This window comes from Pelophylax lessonae, assembly GCF_965119305.1.
Source record: "Pelophylax lessonae genome assembly, chromosome: 3".
NCBI classification, from domain to species: Eukaryota; Metazoa; Chordata; class Amphibia; order Anura; family Ranidae; genus Pelophylax; species Pelophylax lessonae.
Window position 1 is genome coordinate 468,032,470 of NC_138770.1, and position 19,936 is coordinate 468,052,405.

General features: G+C 42.7%; 1 protein-coding gene across 1 annotated transcript in view; it reads right to left on the minus strand.

Annotated features, from left to right (window-relative positions):
* FRMD1 (FERM domain containing 1) overlaps window positions 1–10,919 on the minus strand; it is an 84,585-nt gene extending 73,666 nt beyond the window's left edge. Inside the window, exons 1-2 of the mRNA XM_082252127.1 lie at window positions 10,796–10,919; window positions 5,257–5,347 (exon numbers count right to left, since the gene is read on the minus strand). Coding sequence (XP_082108253.1) covers window positions 5,257–5,347; window positions 10,796–10,894 — 190 coding nt within the window. The 5' untranslated portion in view covers window positions 10,895–10,919. The remainder of the gene's footprint in view (window positions 1–5,256; window positions 5,348–10,795) is intronic.
* Window positions 10,920–19,936: the final 9,017 nt, after the last annotated feature.

Here is a 19,936-nt window from a genome sequence, read left to right on the forward strand (position 1 = left end):
TTTTCAACATTAAACCTCATCTGCCATGTAGTTGCCCACCCCATTATTTTGTTCAGGTCTGCTTGTAAGGTTTCCACATCCTGCCCAGAAGATATTGGCAAGCTTAGTTTAGTATCATCCGCAAATACTGAGATTGTACTAGATATCCCCTCCTCTAGATCATTTATGAATAAATTAAACAGGATCGGTCCCAGGACAGAACCTTGGGGGACCCCACTTTCCACACCCGCCCAATCTGAGTACTCCCTATTAATCACCACCCTCTGGACTCTCCCCTGGAGCCAGTTCTCTATCCAGGTACTCACCTTATGGTCCATACCTACCTTCCTTAGTTTGTACAGTAAGCGTTTGTGGGGAACGGTGTCAAAGGCCTTTTCAAAGTCCAGATACACCACATCCACAGGCTTACCTTTATCTAGGTGGCAGCTCACTTCATCGTAGAAGGTTAATAGATGTGGTATCAAGATATCGTACGTATCATGAAATAATTGGATGCAGGGACCATTTAAAAGGTAGAATCAGTGAGAGGAAAAAAAAAATCACTAGTGTCCTGTCTGTCTATCCTGGTGGCCCAGATTTTATAAGGTTTTTATGGACACCCTCTGGCCTCGCAAGATACTGTAATTTAGTTGTTTGTCCAGTCAACCTACCTTGGGTTCTATGAGCAGTGCAGTGGTAAGAACTGAATTCAAAGGACTCAAGGTAAGTTGCCCTGTCTGTGCACCTAACAAAGCTGCCCAGTGCAGCCCAATGAATATGATGTCAATAGGCCCTCAGATGGCAGTTATACACTCCAAGCCAACCTTATTTTCCTTCTCCCACTGATATGATGTTTTTCATGTTCTCAAAAGGTTGTGGAAAAACAATGGCAACCCCACAGTCTTACTTCTGCAGAGGAATGCTGAACTACATTCCTGCTTTAATGAAATCAATATAGCTGGAATGCTATAGTGTAATCCTGCATCTGCAAAAACAAAGAGCTTTGTGTTTTCTTTTTTCCTCCCTCGTGTAAGCGATTTGGATTAATAGTGAGACCAACAATGTCAGATGGTCAGCCGCATTCTCCTTTAATTCAGTAACCTGCACCTCAACAAAGTACCACAGTTTAGATAATGCTGGAGCACCTAAGTAGTAAGGTTTTTTTTTTGCTGGGTGAGACCTGCCATTAAAAAATACCTATGCTATATTAATTGCTGTTAGCTAATTCAGCAAAGATAACATGAACTTGTCCAAATCCAAGCAATTCAAGACGAAATGTACGACAGAAAAATACATATATTGAGATAACCTTCAGTGAAACTCATATGTCAAAACAATTAAAACATCCTCAGTCTGCTTGAAATAGAAATGTCTGGATGTACAGTATCTCACAAAAGTCAGTACACCCCTCACATTTTTGTAAATATATTATATCTTTTCATGTAACAACACTGAAGAAATGACACTTTGCTACAATGTAAAGTAGTGAGTGTACAGCTTGTATAAAAAAGTGTAAATCTGCTGTCCCCTCAAATAACTCAACACACAGCCATTAATGTCTAAACAGCTGGCAACAAAAGTGAGTACACCCCTAAGTAAAAATGTCCAAATTGGGCCCAATTAGCCATTTTTCCTCCCCGATGTCTTGCGATTCGTTAGCGTTACAAGGTCTCAGGTGTGAATGGGGAGCAGGTGTTAAATTGGGCGCTATTGTTCTCACTCTCTCATACTGGTCACTAAAATTTGAACATGGCATCTCATGGTAAAGAACTCTGAGAATTGGAAAAAAAGAATTGTTGCTCTACATAAAGATGGCCTAGGCCAGTGATGGCGAACCTTAGCACCCCAGATGTTTTGGAACTCAATTTCCCATGATGCTCAACTACACTGTAGAGTGCATGAGCATCATGGGAAATGTAGTTCCAAAACATCTGGGGTGCCAAGGTTCGCCATCACTGGCCTAGGCTATAAGAAGATTGCCAAGACCCTGAAACTGAGCTGCAGCACGGTGGCCAAGACCATACAGCGGTTTACCAGAACAGGTTCCACTCAGAACAGGCCTCACCGTGGTCGGCCAAAGTTGCATGTGCTCAGCGTCATATCTAGAGGTTGTTTTCGGGAAATAGAATCAGAATATACGCCGCACACTGCATCAAATTGGTCTGCATGGTTGTCGTCCCAAAAGGAAGCCTCTTCTAAAGATGATGCACAAGAAAGCCCGCAAACAGTTTTCTGAAGACAATCAGACTAAGGACATGGATTACTGGAACCATGTTCTGTGGTCTGATGAGACCAAGATAAATATATTTGGTTCAGATGGTGTCAAGCTTGTGTGGTGGCAACCAGGTGAGGATTACAAAGACAAGTGTGTCTTTCCTACAGTCAAGCATGGTGGTCATGGTCTGGGGCCACATGAGTGCTGCCAGGACTGGGGAGCTACAGTTCATTGAGGGAACCATAAATGCCAACATGTACTGTGACATATTGAAGCAGAGCATGATTCCAACCCAAGCTGAAGGTAAAGGTGATAGACTGGCCAAGCATGTCTCCAGGCTTAAACCCTATTGAGCATCTGTGGGGCATCCTTAAATAGAGGGTGGAGGAGTGCAAAGTCTCAAGCATCCACCAGCTTCATGAGAACGTCATGGAGGTGTGGAAGAGGACTCCAGTGGCCACCTGTGATGCTCTGGTGAACTCCATGCCCATAAGGGTTAAGTCAGTGCTGGAAAAAAAAAAATGGTGGCCACACAAAATATTGACACTTTGGGCTCTATTTGGACATTTTCACTTAGGAGCATGCTCTTTTTTTTGTTGCCAGCGGTTTAGACATTAATGGCTGTGTGTTCAGTTATTTTGAGGGGACAGCAAATTTACACTGTTATACAGTGCATTGCAAAAATATTCACCCCCTTGTCTTTTTACCTATTTTGTTACATTACAGCCTTAAGTTCAATGTTTTGTTAATCTGAATTTTATGTGATGGATCAGAACACAATAGTCTAAGTTGGTGAAGTGAAATGAGAAAAATATATACATAAAACAATTTTTTAGAAATAGAATACAGAAAATAGGCATGTGCGTATGTATTCATCCCCTTTGTTATGAAGCCCATAAAAAGCTCTGGTGAAACTAATTACCTTCAGAAGTCACATAATTAGTTAAATGATGTCCACTTGTGTGCAATCTAAGTGTCACATGATCTGTCATTACATATGCACACCTTTTTTGAAAGGCCCCAGAGGCTGCAGCACCTAAGCAAGAGGCACCACTAACGAAACACTGCCATGAAGACCAAGGAACTCTCCAAACAAGTAAGGGACAATGTTGTTGAGAAGTACAAGTCAGGGTTTGGTTATAAAAAAATATCCAAATCTTCGATGATCCCCAGGAGCACCATCAAATCTATCATAACCAAATGAAAAGAACATGGTACAACAGCAAACCTGCCATGAGACGGCCGCCCACCAAAACTCACAGACCGGGCAAGGAGGGCATTAATCAGAGAGGCAACACAGAGACCGAAGGTAACCCTGGAGGAGCTGCAGAGTTCCACAGCATAGACTGGAGTATCTGTACATAGACAACAATAAACTGTACTCTTCATAGAGTTGGGTTTTATTGCAGAGTGGCCAGAAGAAAGCCATTACTTTCAGCAAAAAACAAAATGGCACGTTTTGAGTTAAAAGGCATGTGGGAGACTCCCAAAATGTAAAGAGGAAGGTGCTCTGGTCTGATGAGACTAAAATTGAACTTTTCAGCCATCGAAGAAAACGCTATATCTGGCACAAACCCAACACATCACATCACCCAAGGAACACCATCCCCACAGTGAAACATGGTGGTTGCAGCATCATGCTGGGGGGATGTTTTTCAGCAGCCGGGACTGGGAAACTGGTTAGAGGTGAGAGAAAGATGGATGGTGCTAAATACAGGGATATTCCTGAGCAATCTGTGCGTGATTTGAGGATATGGCGGAGGTTCACCTTCCAGCAGGACAAAGACCCCAAACAAACTGCTAAAGCAACACTTGAGTGGTTTAAGGGAAAACATGTAAATGTGTTGGAATGGCCTAGTCAAAGCCCAGACCTCAATCCAAAAGAAAATCTGTGGTCAGACTTAAAGATTGCTGTTCACAAGCGTAAATCATCCAACTTGAAGGAGCTGGAGCAGTTTTGCAAGGAGGAATTGGCAAAAATCCCAGTGGTAAGATGTGGCAAACTCATAGAGACTTATCCAAAGCAACTGCTTTGGTTGCTGTGATTGCTGCAAAAGGTGACTCTACAAAGTATTGACTTTAGGGGGGTTAATAGTTATGCACATTGACTTTTTCTGTTATTTTGTCCTATTTGTTGTCACAATGCTTCACAATAAAAAAAAAAAAAAAAAAAACATCTTCAAAGTTGTGGGCATGTTCTGTAAATTAAATGATGCAAATCCTCAAACAATCCATGTTAATTCCAGGTTGTTAGGCAACAAAACATGAAAAATGGCAATGGGGGGGGGGGGTGAATACTTTTGCAAGGCACTGTACAAGCTGTACACTCACTACTTTATATTGTAGCAAATTGTCATTTCTTCAGTGTTGTCACATGAAAAGATATAATAAAATATTTAAAAAATGTGAGCGGTGTACTCACTTTTGTAAGATACTGTATGAACTGAGATGTATACAAGCAGTTGTACACTTTAGTTTACATCTCCCTCAGCCTTGAATGACTAGAATGTACCATTCAACAGGTAGTAGCGGCAGTGCAGAATGACTAAAGTTTAAAAAAGCGAAACTGCCTAATTTGTAGTATAAAGGAGCCCTTAAAACAAACTAGTGGGGATAAAAACATGGTGGCTACCATGCTATTAATTGAGAAGCAAGTGAGTGAGCCGTTGGTCAAACATAAAAAATAGCACGAGAGGTGCTGCTAGGCACAAAGCCATGTTAGAAGAGCCTAAAGTTTCATTATGAGGTGCAGTGAAAAATTAACAGCTAGCTGCAAGGGATTACATAGATGTTTGATACAAGGTAAACTGGAAGGACTACCTAACTTTAGCACAGATGCAATGTTTTCTAGATATTGGCATTCACTAATGTTCTTAATTTATTTTGGCCAGGACTAAGAATACATAATTACAAAAAAAGGTCAATAGTCTCAAATATTCAAACTAAATAAAAAACAAATTAAAAAAATGACTGGTTATGCAAAGAACAACATTTATCATCCTCATACATGAAAACAATTTAATGAAACGTTAGAAAGAAAAAAAAAAAAAAACACAACTTACTTTTAACAATGCTAAGGCCAAAAAAATGTGCTTGTTTAATATCCAGTGTTTCACAAACTTTGTTAAATAGCTCTTGTCCTGTGGCTTTTGTCTGCAGCAAAAACAAAATTGTACAACAATAGTAAAAACAGTATATTAAATTAGTAATGAACGATGACACAACTAGCAACTGCAATAAGTAATTTTAATATACAGCATTTCCCAAAAGTGAGTACACCCCTCACATTTTGTAAATATTTTATTATATCTTTTCATGTGACAACACTGAAGAAATAACACTTTGCTACAATATAAAGTAGTGAGAGTACAGCTTGTGTAACAGTGTAAATTTGCTGTCCCCTCAAAATAACTCAACACAGCCATCAATGTCTAAAAAGCTGGCAACAAAAGGGAAAATGTCCACATTGGGCCCAAAGTGTCAATATTTTGTCTGGCCACCATTTTTTCCACCACTGCCTTAATGTTCTTGGGCATGGAGTTCACCAGAGCTTCACAGGTTGCTACTGGAGTCCTCTTCCACTCCTCCATGATGACATCATGGAGCTGGGGGATGTTAAAGACCTTGCGCTCCTTCACCTTCCGTTTGAGGATGGCCCACAGATGCTCAATAGTGTTAAGGTCTGGAGACATGCTTGGCCAGTCCATCACCTTTACCCTCAGCTTCTTTAGCAAGGCAGTGGTCGTCTTGGAGGTGTGTTTGGGGTCGTTATGTTAGAATACTGCCCTGCGGCCCAGTCTCTGAAGAGAGGGGATCATGCTCGGCTTCAGTATGTAACAGTACATGTTGGCATTCATGGTTCCATCAATGAACTGTAGCTCCCCAGTGCCGGCAAAAAACTCATGCAGCCCCAGACCATGACACTCCCACCACCATGCTTGACTGTAGGCATGACACTTGTCTTTGTACTTCTCACCTGGTTGCTGCCACACACGCTTGACACCATCTGAACCAAATACGTTTATCTTGGTCTCATCAGACCACAGGACATGGTTCCAGTAATCCATGCCCTTAGTGTACTTTCTTCAGCAAACTGTTTGCAAGCTTTCTTGTGCATTATCTTTAGAAGAGGCTTCCTTCTGGGACGACAGCCATGCAAACCAATTTGATGAAGTGTGCGGCGTATGGTCTGAGCATTGACAGGCTGACCCCTTACCCCTTCAACCTCTCCAGGAATGCTGGCAGAACTCATACGTCTATTTCCCAAAGACAACCTCTGGATATGACGCTGAGCATGAGCACTCAACTTCTTTGATTGACCATGGCGAGGCCTGGTGGGAGTGGAACATGTCCTTTTAAACCGCTGTATGGTCTTGGCCACCATGCTGCAGCTCAGATTAAAGATCTTGGCAATCCTCTTATAGCCTAGGCCATCTTTATGTAGAGCAACATTTTTTTTTTTTTTTTTTATCAGATTAATAAGAGAGTTCTTTGTCATGAGGTGCCATGTTGAACTTCCAGTGACCAGTAAATTAACAATTTACAATTAAACACACCTGCCCCCCATTCACACCTGAGACCACACTAAAGAGTCACATGACAATGGGGAGTGAAAATAGCTAATTGGGCCCAATTTGAACATTTTCACGAAGGGGTGTACTCACTTTTGTTGCTAGCGGTTTAGACATTAATGGCTGTGTGTCAAGTTATTTTGAGGGGACAGCAAATTTACACTGTTATACAAGCTGTACACTCACTAATTTACATTGTAGCAAAGTGTCATTTCTTCAGTGTTGTCACATGAAAAGTTATAGTAAAATATTTACAAAAATGTGAGGAGTGTACTCACTTTTGTGAGATACTGTATATTCACAGTTTTACTTTTTCACCATGTTTTCCAATAGTTCAAATATACCAATATAGGTGTCTTTTACACACAGTTACAAATTTAACAAAATGTCTAAAGCATGTACAATATTATAAAACCAAGTTTTAAGGACTGGTTCACACCTGAACATGGCGCAGGAAAGGCACGCTCCATGCGCGTTTCCCCTAACACATTCAAAACACATTGCCTTTGCAATCTGCTGCGGGTGTTAATACATTGTTAACTGCACCCCAAGCGCAGATCTCAGACACAGTGCATTTGCCTGCACCAGATAGCATGGTACTGCAGGACCGTGCAAGCTGGTGCAATACAATTTTGAAACATGCACTACTTTTCTTGCGATCTGGTTTGATTTTAAAATAATGGGCTGCAAAATTGCACAGGAACACAGGCAGGTGCGAACCAGCCCTAATAGTTATTGAGATCAGTATCCACATTATATTATTTTGGACAGTTTTTCTAGAATCTGTATAAATTAGAGGTCCCCAAACAGTCTGAACAAAGATACAGTTCTGTAGTAAGAAGAAGAGAAAAAAAAAAAAACAAATGCCCTGACTTCAGAGGTCAGTGGGAGAACAAAATGCCCTAGCATTGTAAGTCAACAAGCGTAAAATATGCCCCTACGTCAGCGGTCATTAGCAGAAAACCATGTCTCGGTGTCAGTGGGAGTAAAAACATGACCATCCATCCACAAAAGTAAAACCTGCCCCTCCATCCACAGAAGTAAAACCTGCCCCTCCATCCACAGAAGTAAAACCTGCCCCTCCATCCACAGAAGTAAAACCTGCCCCTCCATCCACAGAAGTAAAACCTGCCCCTCCATCCACAGAAGTAAAACCTGCCCCTCCATCCACAGAAGTAAAACCTGCCCCTCCATCCACAGAAGTAAAACCTGCCCCTCCATCCACAGAAGTAAAACCTGCCCCTCCATCCACAGAAGTAAAACCTGCCCCTCCATCCACAGAAGTAAAACATGCCCCTCCATCCACAGAAGTAAAACCTGCCCCTCCATCCACAGAAGTAAAACATGCCCCTCCATCCACAGAAGTAAAACATGCCCCTGCATTTGAAAAAGAAAAATGGTCCCCTGCCTGGGTGGTAATGCATGACAAAATGGGAGGAAAGCTGTCCCTGTGTCAGTGGGAGGATGGTGCTCATTTATCAGTGGAAGGAATGGTGCACAAGCATTGCTTGTCGGTGAAACTAACGCTGGCCATAGATCCATTGAAATTTGGCCAGTTCAGCAGGTCCAGACAAATGTCGATCCATCTTTGAACCCAGCTGACAGCTGATGACCCATTGCTTATTAAGGACACGTCTGCTGGCCAGCTCCTTAATAACCAACTAATTACAGTTTGTTATGGAGAAAAAAAATGCAAAATGCATGTAAAAATACATAAAAAAACACAACACTTGCATTTTTGGTGCGGGTCCACTCAAGTCTTTTACATCCAAAACACAATCTGCTGTGGGAAAAAAGCCCCTGACCCTTTCCAAAAATGTATAGATGTTAACATGTACCATAGGAAATCATGTTAAATGTACTGTAGTGGGTTTCTACAAACTGCAGAACATAATAAAAAATGCATAGGTGTGAACCTAGTGTTAAAGCTGATATCTGCACTCTTCCTATCCCCCCCACGTTTCCTTTACCCCTTCTAACTGATCTAAGTGCCCTACCCTCCCTATCAAAGCTGCAGTCACGCGATGCCCCAAGTCTTCTCTCATTCTGTTCCCATGCAAATCCTTCATCTGGTGTCCATGCCATTGCCTGCATGACATGGACACTTCCTATTGACTGTCCAGCCAGGGGCTTTGGTGGCTCTCTCAGAATCCAGAAGAGGAGTCTGCAAAAGTGGCTTCAGCATGAAGGTAGTTCTGGGGACTAGCCAGCATGGGTACATGTGCACCAGGAAACGGAGTTGGTAAGGCTCCATGTACACGGGACGTTGTAAATGGCCGTTTACGAGCAGTTGGGCGTTTTTTTTCAGAAGCCCCTGAACCCTCCTACATGTTATCTAATCTGTCCATGTACACAGGGTCGTTTACAGTCATTTGCAGGCAGTTGAGTTCAGGGACATTTTTTGGAACGCAATTATTTTCGAACGTGTGTTTCCCGGCGTTTCAAATGCAAAAACGCAACCGAACGCGATGACCCGCGTTTAGCGTTCACGTTTTTCCATTTTAAAAGGGAATCATTTTTTTGACCTCTAGGAACAGTTCTAAATGCAAACGCCCGCTAACCGCGGGTGCAAACGCGACCTAACGGACGTTTCAAACGTCCTAAAAATTCCGGCATTCAAAGGGACTTTTAACAACGTCCCGTGTACATGGAGGCTAAAGGACCCAGACAGAGGACTTAGGTAAATAAAGCCTCATGTACACGGCTGCTGATAAATGGACGTTTAGGAGCATTTGGGCGTTGTTTTCAGCAGCCCCTGAACTTTCCTCAATGTTATCTTATCTGTCCATATACACTGAGGCAGTTGAATTTATTGGCATTTTTTTTTTTTAAAGCAAAAAAGTAAGTTTAGAAGTTTATTGGCATTTGAAATGCCAAATGTTTGTAAGAACGCGCAAATGTGTCTTAACGCGGTAACTCGCGTTTATAAGCGTTTAATTTATAGGCGTTTTCAATGGGGTAACATTTCTGACTATTTCATAATGTAAAAACACTTCTAAACACAAACTACACTAAAACGCGCATAAATGCCGCATGTAAACACGGCAAAACGGACGTTTTTAACTGCTGGTTACTAGCTGTCAAGTTCCAGCGTTCAGGAGAGGTTTGCAAATGTCCCGTGTACATGAAGCCTAAATCTTGCTGTTTCCAAGATAAGAAAAAGGAGGATGAGTTTCCTCAGAGAGGAGCTTCAAACAAAATGGAGACAAAACTGGAAACTGAAACTTTTGTGCAAAAAAAAAAAAAAAAAAAAAAAAGAAAGGGTTTGTTCTCATTGGTCTAAAAGCGGTGTTCCAGCCTTCCCCTCCAAAAATTAAAAGTCAGCAGCTACACATACTGTAACTGTTGACTTTTATTATTAGGACACTTACCTGACCTGGAGTCCAGCAATGTGAGCACCACTGTTTCCATCGGCTGTCAGGTGCAGCAGATGCTGGTAAGGGAACCCAGCAGTGAAGCCGCGGGTGGGTCCCTACTGCGCATGCGCGAAGTGCGCTGCGCATTCAGATTGGCTCGGCGGGGGGTGGGGGGAGCAGGGGGCCAAACTTCCGAGGGATAGCGCCATCTCCCAGAAGTGGGGAAGGGTACCTGTCAAAAACAGGTACCTGTTCCCTTCTCCCCCCTGAAAAGTGCCAAATATGGTATCGGAAAGGGGGAGGAAGCAAATGAGCGGAAGTTCCACTTTTGGGTGGAACTCCGCTTTAAGCAAGAAGTAACAGGCAAAACAGCAAAAGGTAGACATCTGAACCCACTAACATTTTATGAGGGAAAATCTCGCCTTGACTCAGTGTAGCTCCATCCAGGGTAAACAATTCTAGGTTTTTCGGCTTTTCCTTTGCTCTTAACCCTTACTTGAGGAAATTGTTGAAAAAATTCCAACTGAGCCTATCGTAAGTGTCGTGGATAATTGCATTTGTTCACACAGCCAAAACATGAATATGGATGACATGCAGTATAGATGATAAATTATTGTGTATGAAAGTGCTAAAATATCCTATCTAACAGCACCAATTTTTTTTTTTTTACTTACCCCAACGGTGATATCGAGTTGCTCTCTGTTGGGCAACCAAACACAGACATTCCGATAATCTTGCTCTGGCATACTGGCTTGAAATAATGGTCTGCTCATGATGAAATTACATTCACTTATGCAGCATTATTGTGACTGACCTGAAGAAAAGAAAATGTAAACAAAATTAAAATATATTTTTACTACTGCTAAATGTGCTATTTAGGTGATCCACACTATTGTGCTATGATAATACAAATATTACAGCAATGCACAATGACACACGTTGGGGTCATGCGGTGCGATTCACTGTGGATCTGCAGCATAATGCAGCTGCACAAACACAGTAAATAATACAGTCAATGGGACCTTTGTGCTTTAAAGATGAACAATCGTTCTATTGTTTACAAGCTTGTGCCCCTATGTGACAAATTACATTATACCCATGTTGCTATGCGTTTCCTAAATTTAGATATGAGATCCGACCTGTCCCTCCCCCTGCAGCAAATCTGACAACAGCTAGGAAAGAGATGGACTCAGCATAACAGCAACTTGTCTTGGCTCTGAATGCTTTTCGAGTCAAGGTGAATACAGAGGGAGGGGGGACGGGTCAGCCTCTCGCCTCTCTGAGTAGTGCTCAGAGCCAAGACAACCTGCAATTACCAGTCCGTCTCCTTCCTAGCAATTGTCAGATTTGTTGTGTGGGAAGGGTGGCAGTTTGGACCACATAACTGGACAGCTGGCTATACATGGGTCAGTTTTTTTTTTTTCACTCAGCCAGCAGGTTGAACGAAAAAAATAAAAACTGACCAGATTGCCCCATCCACACATTCGGTGGATGCGGGAATCCTTCCTGTGTCATTGTATTCTGGCAGTGGGAATATGTATTGTAATGATACTTTAGGCTTGCCTGAACACACATGCATACAAAAACAACTTATTGCAGGGAATGCTTGTAATTTAAAGTCAAGTTCTGTCCTGAATTCTGAGGAAAAACAGTAGCCCAAACAAAGGAGCAGGAAACTCTTTAGACGTGTTGCATAAACAAACAGAATACAACTATCAGCCCCGGGCGATATTTGAATGTTCTGTGAATTTCAGAAAAACACTGCTGGCTGCAGACTGACATGAACAGGTGTTATTAAAGGATCCCATTACTGTCCAGCACTGAAATGCAGGTGACATGACGATAAGGTTGTCATGAAGCAAACATCCAACATGGAATTTTACACTACAAATTTGTATGCAAGCGAACAGTGTTGTAGGAATGTATGCAAATGTGCAAAAACAGAGAGTGCACTTGTATGTGACTATTTAAATAGCCAATTGCTTATATAAGGTAATCTATGGATAGTAAATAAAGGGGAACATTTGTTTTTGGACCCAAGTTTAAGATGTTCGCGGCTTTTGCGCCACATTCATAGTAGTCCCCTGCAATTGGTTTATTTAGGTCTCTTGCACACAGAGCCTGAGCCCATGTAATGTAAACTCTAGCGTAATTCCCCCGTCCAGGGGTGCAAGAGGACCTAAGGAAAAATTCAGAGATGAACCTGACGAGTCTTAAAAATGCCCCCCCCCAACACCTATGTTGATAAAATTGTGTAAGGAAGGGTATTAGGGAAGAAGAATTTCTTTTAGTGGCACCTTTGCGACAGATGTACTATAAAGTGAAACTCCAAGTACACAGCAAAATATTGTGAAAGAATAACCAAACATTTCTATTAAAGAGGAAGTAAACCCTCCTCTGTAACTTTTACCTATAGGTAAGCCTATATTTAGGCTTACCTATAGGTACTGTAAATATCTCCTAAACATGCACCGTTTAGGAGATATTTACCTTACATGCAGCCAGTGACGTCACTGGCGCATGCGCTCTGAAGGAACGGCCGCTAGTGCCGGTGTTCCGTGAAAAAACCATACCCGTGAGAAAACCATACCCTCGTCACTTCCGGTGCACCTGTCACCACTGTAACGTTACACTTGCCGCGGTTACATTAAAACAGCTCCTCTGCAACATGAGTCATCTCCGCTCCTATCCCTGTCACTTCCCTGATCTCGGCTAATAAATATAAAAGCGGATCACGGAGACGACATCTCCGTCATTTACATTTCGTACTCCCGCCGCCGCTTTTACATTTAGTAGCACACATCAGGGAAGTGACAGGGGTAGGAGCGGAGATGACTCATGTTGCAGCCGAGATGTTTTAATGTAACCGCCGCAAGTGTAACATTACACACACTACTATGATAATTTCATGCCCTCCGAGCATGCGCACTTGTCAGCTTCTCAGCTGTTCAATGATGTATCCGGGGCTATGAGCATGTGCACTGCTACGCTGCTCTGCTGTTTCTGACAGGAAGTGACGTGAGTATGGAATTCTAACGAGGTATGGTTTTCTAACGTTACACCGCTCCTTCAGAGTCCCGTGCCGTGACCGTCGGCTCGCGCGCGTGCGCGGAAGTGATGTCACCGCGGCTTTGGCCAATCAGATGGCCGGATGCCACGATCCCGGAAGACGGGCGACTGAACATGTCGCCCGTCATACAGGTGAGTGAGCGGCATGGCGGGGGCTCATTGCAAGGTAAGTAATTCATAATGAGCTAGTATGCTAAGCATACTAGCTCATTATGTGTTTGTCTTTCAGGTTGTAAAAAAAAAAAAAAAAAAAAAGTTAAACGAGTTTACAACCTCTTTAAGCATAGTGTGTCTATTTTTCTTTCTCTGTGAAATGCTGCTCTTTTTCTATGAATATTACTCTAGCACGTGGGATGTTGCACGTGACCAATTAGAAACAGAAAACACTAACTTCTTTGTAAACATATCTCTTTTAGATGTACTGTATTACTAACTAAACCAAGGCATATGGTAGATAATAGAAGTTGTCACTTATATTAGATTAGTCCACTTAGGAGTACTTAGAGCTTCTAAAGTGTCCTTACTGGTTCCAAGGCAATTCTTATCTAAAAACGGAACTTGCTAGATGTAACTCTTTTTTTGTGAAATATTAAAGAAGAACTTTGCAGAGTTTTTTCCTCTTTATTCATTTTAGTGGGTTATCCTCAAAATACACACTCACAGGTCTAGTGGATCCAGAATTGTCCTGTTGCAATGTGACAATTATCAGGTCGGGCAGCTACAGCCTCTATAGAGATGTCATGTAGCTGCTGTTTTCTGTGAGTTCTTGCGGATAATGCATGCACTTGGCAGATCAGCAAGGAGCTTGCTGCAAGAGCCAACTAAGTGTCAGCTAGCCTCCCCCCTCCCTCCAGATAATGTTCATTGGTACCTGCACAGTACAATAACCGGTCCCTACCTTGGATCCATGACTTGGGTATCCCATGAGGCTGTGGGCAACACATTATTCTTGCCTAGGAAATAATCCCAGAAGTTTCAGGAAAAAAAAAAAAAAGTATGGGGGGGTGGTTGGGATTGTAGGAGGGTGATACTTCCTACATGTTCCCCTGCTCGTTGGGCGCCAAGTGTGGGTTACACAGGAAGCTTATCCCGGGGTGGGTTCTCCCGGGCAACGCTAGGCACCTTGAACAGGGTCACTTACCTTACACAAGGGGCATACTCTCATTTGTTGCATTTAGGAGGGACATGCCCTCTCCACCTACCCAGTGTTACCCTTGGTAAACACTTGCATCTTCACAGTGAAATAACTCTTGTACCACTGTCTTCATACCCCAATGTGTTTAACTAACCCGAACTGTAGACTATGGGTGCCAGTTAATTGAATTACACTCCTTGAATAACTTCAGAGCAGGGAAGAACAAAGTTTCAAGAACTTTACGGGAAATTCACAGCATAAAGAACAAAAAGTGTAAAGTCTTTTCCTAACATCCCTAATCCCTAACTCAGGCTTGGTAGCTGCCCCAGCATACCTGCACAGGATAACGTCCATTATGGCAGAGCACCAGAACTGGCATCTTCGGGCTCTTTGTAGGTCTTGGTGGTCCTGTACTCTGTAGAAGGCTTTTTATCCATAGGTGCTCCTGCAATGTCCTGTATTATGTACATCTCATCATCAACAACAACAGCTCTCTCTCTGGACCACACCCTATCCCTTTTATACAGCAGATGATCAGTGGGAGGGACCTAAGAAAGCCCGCCAAGAAAGACCTGGGAAGCATATTAACACTAACCCTCCTGGCTGAGGCAGCAAAAAACTCAACCTGCTTGTGTTCAGGAGAGAAGCTTTTGGGCAGAAAAAAAAATGCTAGTAATGCCTAAACACAACTAAACGCTAGGCATGTTTATCTCTTGAGCATTCATTTACTCCGATGGCCAAAAAAAAGGAATAATGCTTGATGCACCCTAACGCACCTAAACATTTGTGTGAAACACAGGGTTAAGGGAAGCTGAGCAAACACTCAGAACAGCCAAAAGTTTGGGTTTCTTATGCACACTATCACACTTTACAATACACAGTTGACATACTGAATAGGGCTGAAACAGCTAATCGAATAATGGAAAACGAATTGATTATGAAAATAGTTATCAATGCTTTTTCCAGCCGCTGCGTATTTGGAAAGGCAAAGACTTTTTTCAATGCAAAACTGTGCTTTTTTTTGCTTTTTTGGTTCAATAGACTGAGAAGAAGGTGCAGAAATCCATGTTGTGCATTTTTGCAGCAATTTGCAGTTTTTAATCTGCCCAACAAATTCTCCAAAAAAGGCAACAAAATTCAAGTTAGACTTACTGCTAACATGTTTTCCAAGAGTCTTTCAGGACAGCACCTGAAAGATCGTGGCTCCTTCCACCGTCTAAGGAAACACCTCTTCTACTAATGTTTTAAAAAGGAGGCTTCTCCCCACCACAGGTCAGTCGTAGGAGAGTACCTCCGCCCCAGACTGTAACACATAAACACATCATTGTTAATCACAGAAATATACATATTGTAAGGGGGGGGGGGGTGGTTGCTGTCCTGAAAAACTCTTGGAAAATAAGGTACCAGTATGTCTAACTTGAATTTTCCCTAAACATCTTCCAGGACAGTTCCTGAGAGGATAACCATGACTTACCCCATTAGGAAAGGACAACAGCTTGCAGGACCTTTCTGCCAAAGGCCTGATTACTGGTTGATTAAAAGGTCCAATCTGTAATGACAAGCAAAAGTAAAAAAACTCGACCACGTGGCTGCCTTGCAGATCTGCTCGGGAGTGGCACCAGCTTTTTCTGCCCAGGTGGTTGCAAGAGCTCTAGTGGAATGTGCTCTGATCCCTAAAGAAGGATATAATACCATGTGGGAATATGCTTGCGAGATTGCCAATCTGAGCCACCTGGCTATGGATCCTTTAGCCACTTAAGCCCCGGAGAATTTGGCTGCTTAAAGACTAGGGTTTTTTTTGCGATTTTTTACTGCGTGAATTTAACTGACAATTGCACGGTCGTGCGACGCTGTACCTAAACAAATTGGACGTCCTTTTTTTCCCACAAACAGAGCTTTCTTTTGGTGGTATTTGATCACCTGTGTGATTTTTACTTTTTGCGCTATAAAACAAAAAAAGAGCGTAAATTTTGCAAAAATAACAATATTTTTCACATTTTTTTATATGAAATTCCCCCCCCAAAAAAATTTAAAAAATCTAAATTTTTTAAAATTTTTGGCCAATTTGTTTTCTGCTACCTATGTTTGGTAAAAAAAAAAAAAAAAAAAAAAAAAAAAAAAAAAAATCGCAAAAAGCGTATTTTGATTGGTTTGCGCAAAAGTTATTGCGTTTACTAAGGGAAAGATTTCTGTCATTTTTGGTGTTTTTTTTAACGCGTAATGGCGGCGATCTGCGATTTTTTTGCGGTACTGCGACATTGCGGCGGACAGATCGGACCCTTGACTGACATTTTTGACACTTTTGGGGTTACCAGTGACATTACTGCAGTAATCAGTGCTATACATATGCACTGTTACTGCAAAATGACACTGGCAGGGAAGGGGTTAACTTTATTGGGGAGGGAGGGGTTAAGTGTGTCCCTAGGGGCGTGCTTTCTACTGTGATTGGCTGTGGCTACTAGTGTAGGAACAGTGATCAACGGTCCTACATAGTAGAACCGTCTGAACACTTTCTACACAGGGGAGGAATGACAGGCGGCTTGTTTACATCAGCCGCCTGACTTTCTCCCTCTGTATCGACGATCGGCGGACATCGGGTCCGCCGGTCACACGCACTAACTTCCCTGTGAACGGGCCGCGGTGGGCGCGCGCCCGCCCGCTATTGGCTCACAAGGAAGTGACAGGTAAGTGACGTACCGATACCTCACTCTGCCGGGGCTGACCGCCGCAGTATATAGTTGTGCGGCGGTCGGCAACCGGTTAGATGCCTGGTGACCTTTTTTGTTACCAGCAAAAAGAATAAAAGATAACACAAAAAAGAGTTCTCTCTACGTCTAAATTGTGAAAAAGTCTCTCTTTATCCCTGGAGGGAATTGAACAGAAAGTTGGTAGGACAATATCTTGAGAATAGTTACGGGCCGATGCCACAAACATTTTGGATCTGTCGTGAGGATAACCTTATCCGTAAAAATGGACAGAAAAGGTTCTCTTCCTGATAGAGAGTGAAGCTCGCTGACCCTTCTTGCGGAAGTAATGGCCACTAAAAAAACCATCTCGAGCATTAGATTTTTCAGTGAAATTGAATCCAAAAGGCTCTACTAATGGTTCTTTCACGAATGCCTGAAGAACGACCGAAAGATCCCATTCTGGAAAGATCTTCATCTGAACTTGCCTGTTACTGAGTCCTAAAAAATCTTGAAACCAAAGGCTCAGAGGCAATAGATCTTTCCAAGAAATTTCTTAAAGCTGCCACCTGAACTGAGTACTGATTGCAAGCCCTTTATCTGCGCCAGCCTGTAGAAAATTCCAGATCTGAAGACAAGTCTTCCAAGGGACGACCAAATGACACCAGGAACTGAAAACCTTTCAGGCTTTTGCATAAATAGCCCTAGTGACCTTTTTGCTACTGGAAGGGTGGCTATCAAAGATTCTGAAAACTCCTTATTTCTCAACAGCTGTTCCTCAGATACCAAGCGGTTAGTGTTAGCCTGGCTACATCCAGGAAGTTCACTGGGCCCTGAGACAGAAGATCCTTCCTCAGAGGAAGATGCCAAAATGGTCTGACTGATAAGCGAAGAATCGTGGATAACCAGGCCCTTTTTGGCCAAAAGGGGTAATTAGAATCACCGCAACTTTTTCCTCTTCTACCTTCCTTAACACCCTCGGAATCATCTGAAATGGTGGGAAGGCGTACCCTAGTTGAAACTCCCAGGGATGTGCCAGGGCATCTGCTTCTAGGGAAGATGAAGATAGAAGGACAGAGGAAGTTTTGCGTTTTCTCTGGAAGCAAAAAGATCCACCTGGGGATTCCCCCATTTCTCTGTTATCAGGGCAAATACCTCCGGATTGAAGGCTCAGTCTGCTTACTGTATTACTTGTCTGGACAGGAAATCTGCTATCTCGTTTAGCATGCCTTTGATGTGGAGTGATAGGGCTCGGTTTCTTGTTCCCCCCCTGCTTGTTTAAATAATCCACAGTTGTGGCATCGTCCAACAAAACCTGGACATGGTAACCGTGGATGTCTCGTGAGAAGGAATTCAGAGCCATTGCTATAGCCCTTTGTTCTCTCCAGTTGGAAGACCTTGCAGTTCTTTCCAGTTGGAAGACCTTGGAACTCTTTTCTCAATGGGCACCCCAACCCCAGGCACGGTTAGCTACAGGGCTCTGTTTCTTGTTCCCCCCTGCTTGTTTAAATAATCCACGGTTGTGGCATCGTCCGACAAAACCTTAACATGGTAACCGTGGATGTCTCGTGAGAAGGAATTCAGAGCCATTGCTATAGCCCTTTGTTCTCTCCATTTGGAGGACCTTGCGACTCTTTTCTCAATGGGCACCCCAACCCCAGGCACTGGCATTCTCCGTAATTACTTTTTCAACCAGAGACGGCCACAGATGGCCCCTGGATAGGACTGTTTCTTCCACCATCAGAGTGTTCTCTTCACTTTGGTCGGAATCTTTACTACCTTGTTCAAAGATTCCAAATTGTGATCCCAGGCTTGTAGGAGAAAAGTTTGAAGAGGCCGGAAATTGAGTCTCGCCCATTAAATGGTTGAAATGGTCGACGTGACCCAGGGCTGATATAACATTTCTGATTGATATGGGTTGATTGGTCTGTAACATAGTAACTACTGTTTTTACCTTGTTTTTTTTTTATTTTGGTAAGAAGATCCTTTGAACAAATTCTGTAGTCAAGAATGGCACCAGTAGATCTGGGTCCAAGTTTGACTTTTGGATGTTTAGGATCCAGCCTAAAAAAAGACTCCAAATGGCTGCAAGCCCCTGCCAGATCCTTCAGCAGTTTCTCCCTCAAAGGAGCAAATAGGAGGTCATCTAAGTACAGGATCACTGCAATCCCTTGAAGACGAAGTGGAGCCAGAGCCTCCGCCACCACTTTTCTGAAAATCCATAGCGTGGAAGAAAGCCCGAATGGAAGGGATCGAAACTGCAAATGAAGAATCCGATTTCCCATGTTCACCGCTAGTCTCAGATATTTCTGGGACTGAATGCTGATGGGCAAGTGAAGGCAAGCATCTCTGAGATCTATTTATGCATTGAAGCATTCTTTGGTCAACAGATTCCAGACTGTGAAAATCGAATCCATACAAAATTTCCTGTAACATACTGGTTTGTTCAGGAGCTTTAAATTGAGAATTGGACGAAAGCTTGCAGAAGGTTTCTTTACCAGAAAGACATGCGAGTAGAAACCCTGCTGACATTCTTCTGGAACTACTTTGAACTACCACATTCTGTTGCATCAGATCATTTATAAAAGGGTCTTCTTGGCCAAAGCTTTGGAAGAATCTTTAGGAAGACTTGTGATCAGAAACCTTTCTGGGGGAAGATTTGCAAATTCTATCTTGTACCCATGAGATTATTAAAATGTATTGGCTTGATGTTAACTTTTGCCACGGAGGGAGAAAACTCAGTGGAAAAAGTCTTTCTCCAACAGGAAATGCCCAGTCATTGAGTCTTATTGGTCTGCGTAGGAGGATGGAAAAGGAGTCCTTTGCTTTTCTCCTTTTGCAAGGTCCAGGTTTGTCTCTTTGATTGATGCCTGCTATCCTGATCTTGAGATCTTTGGAGGGCGAAAGAGACTCCTGAGAGGCTGCTT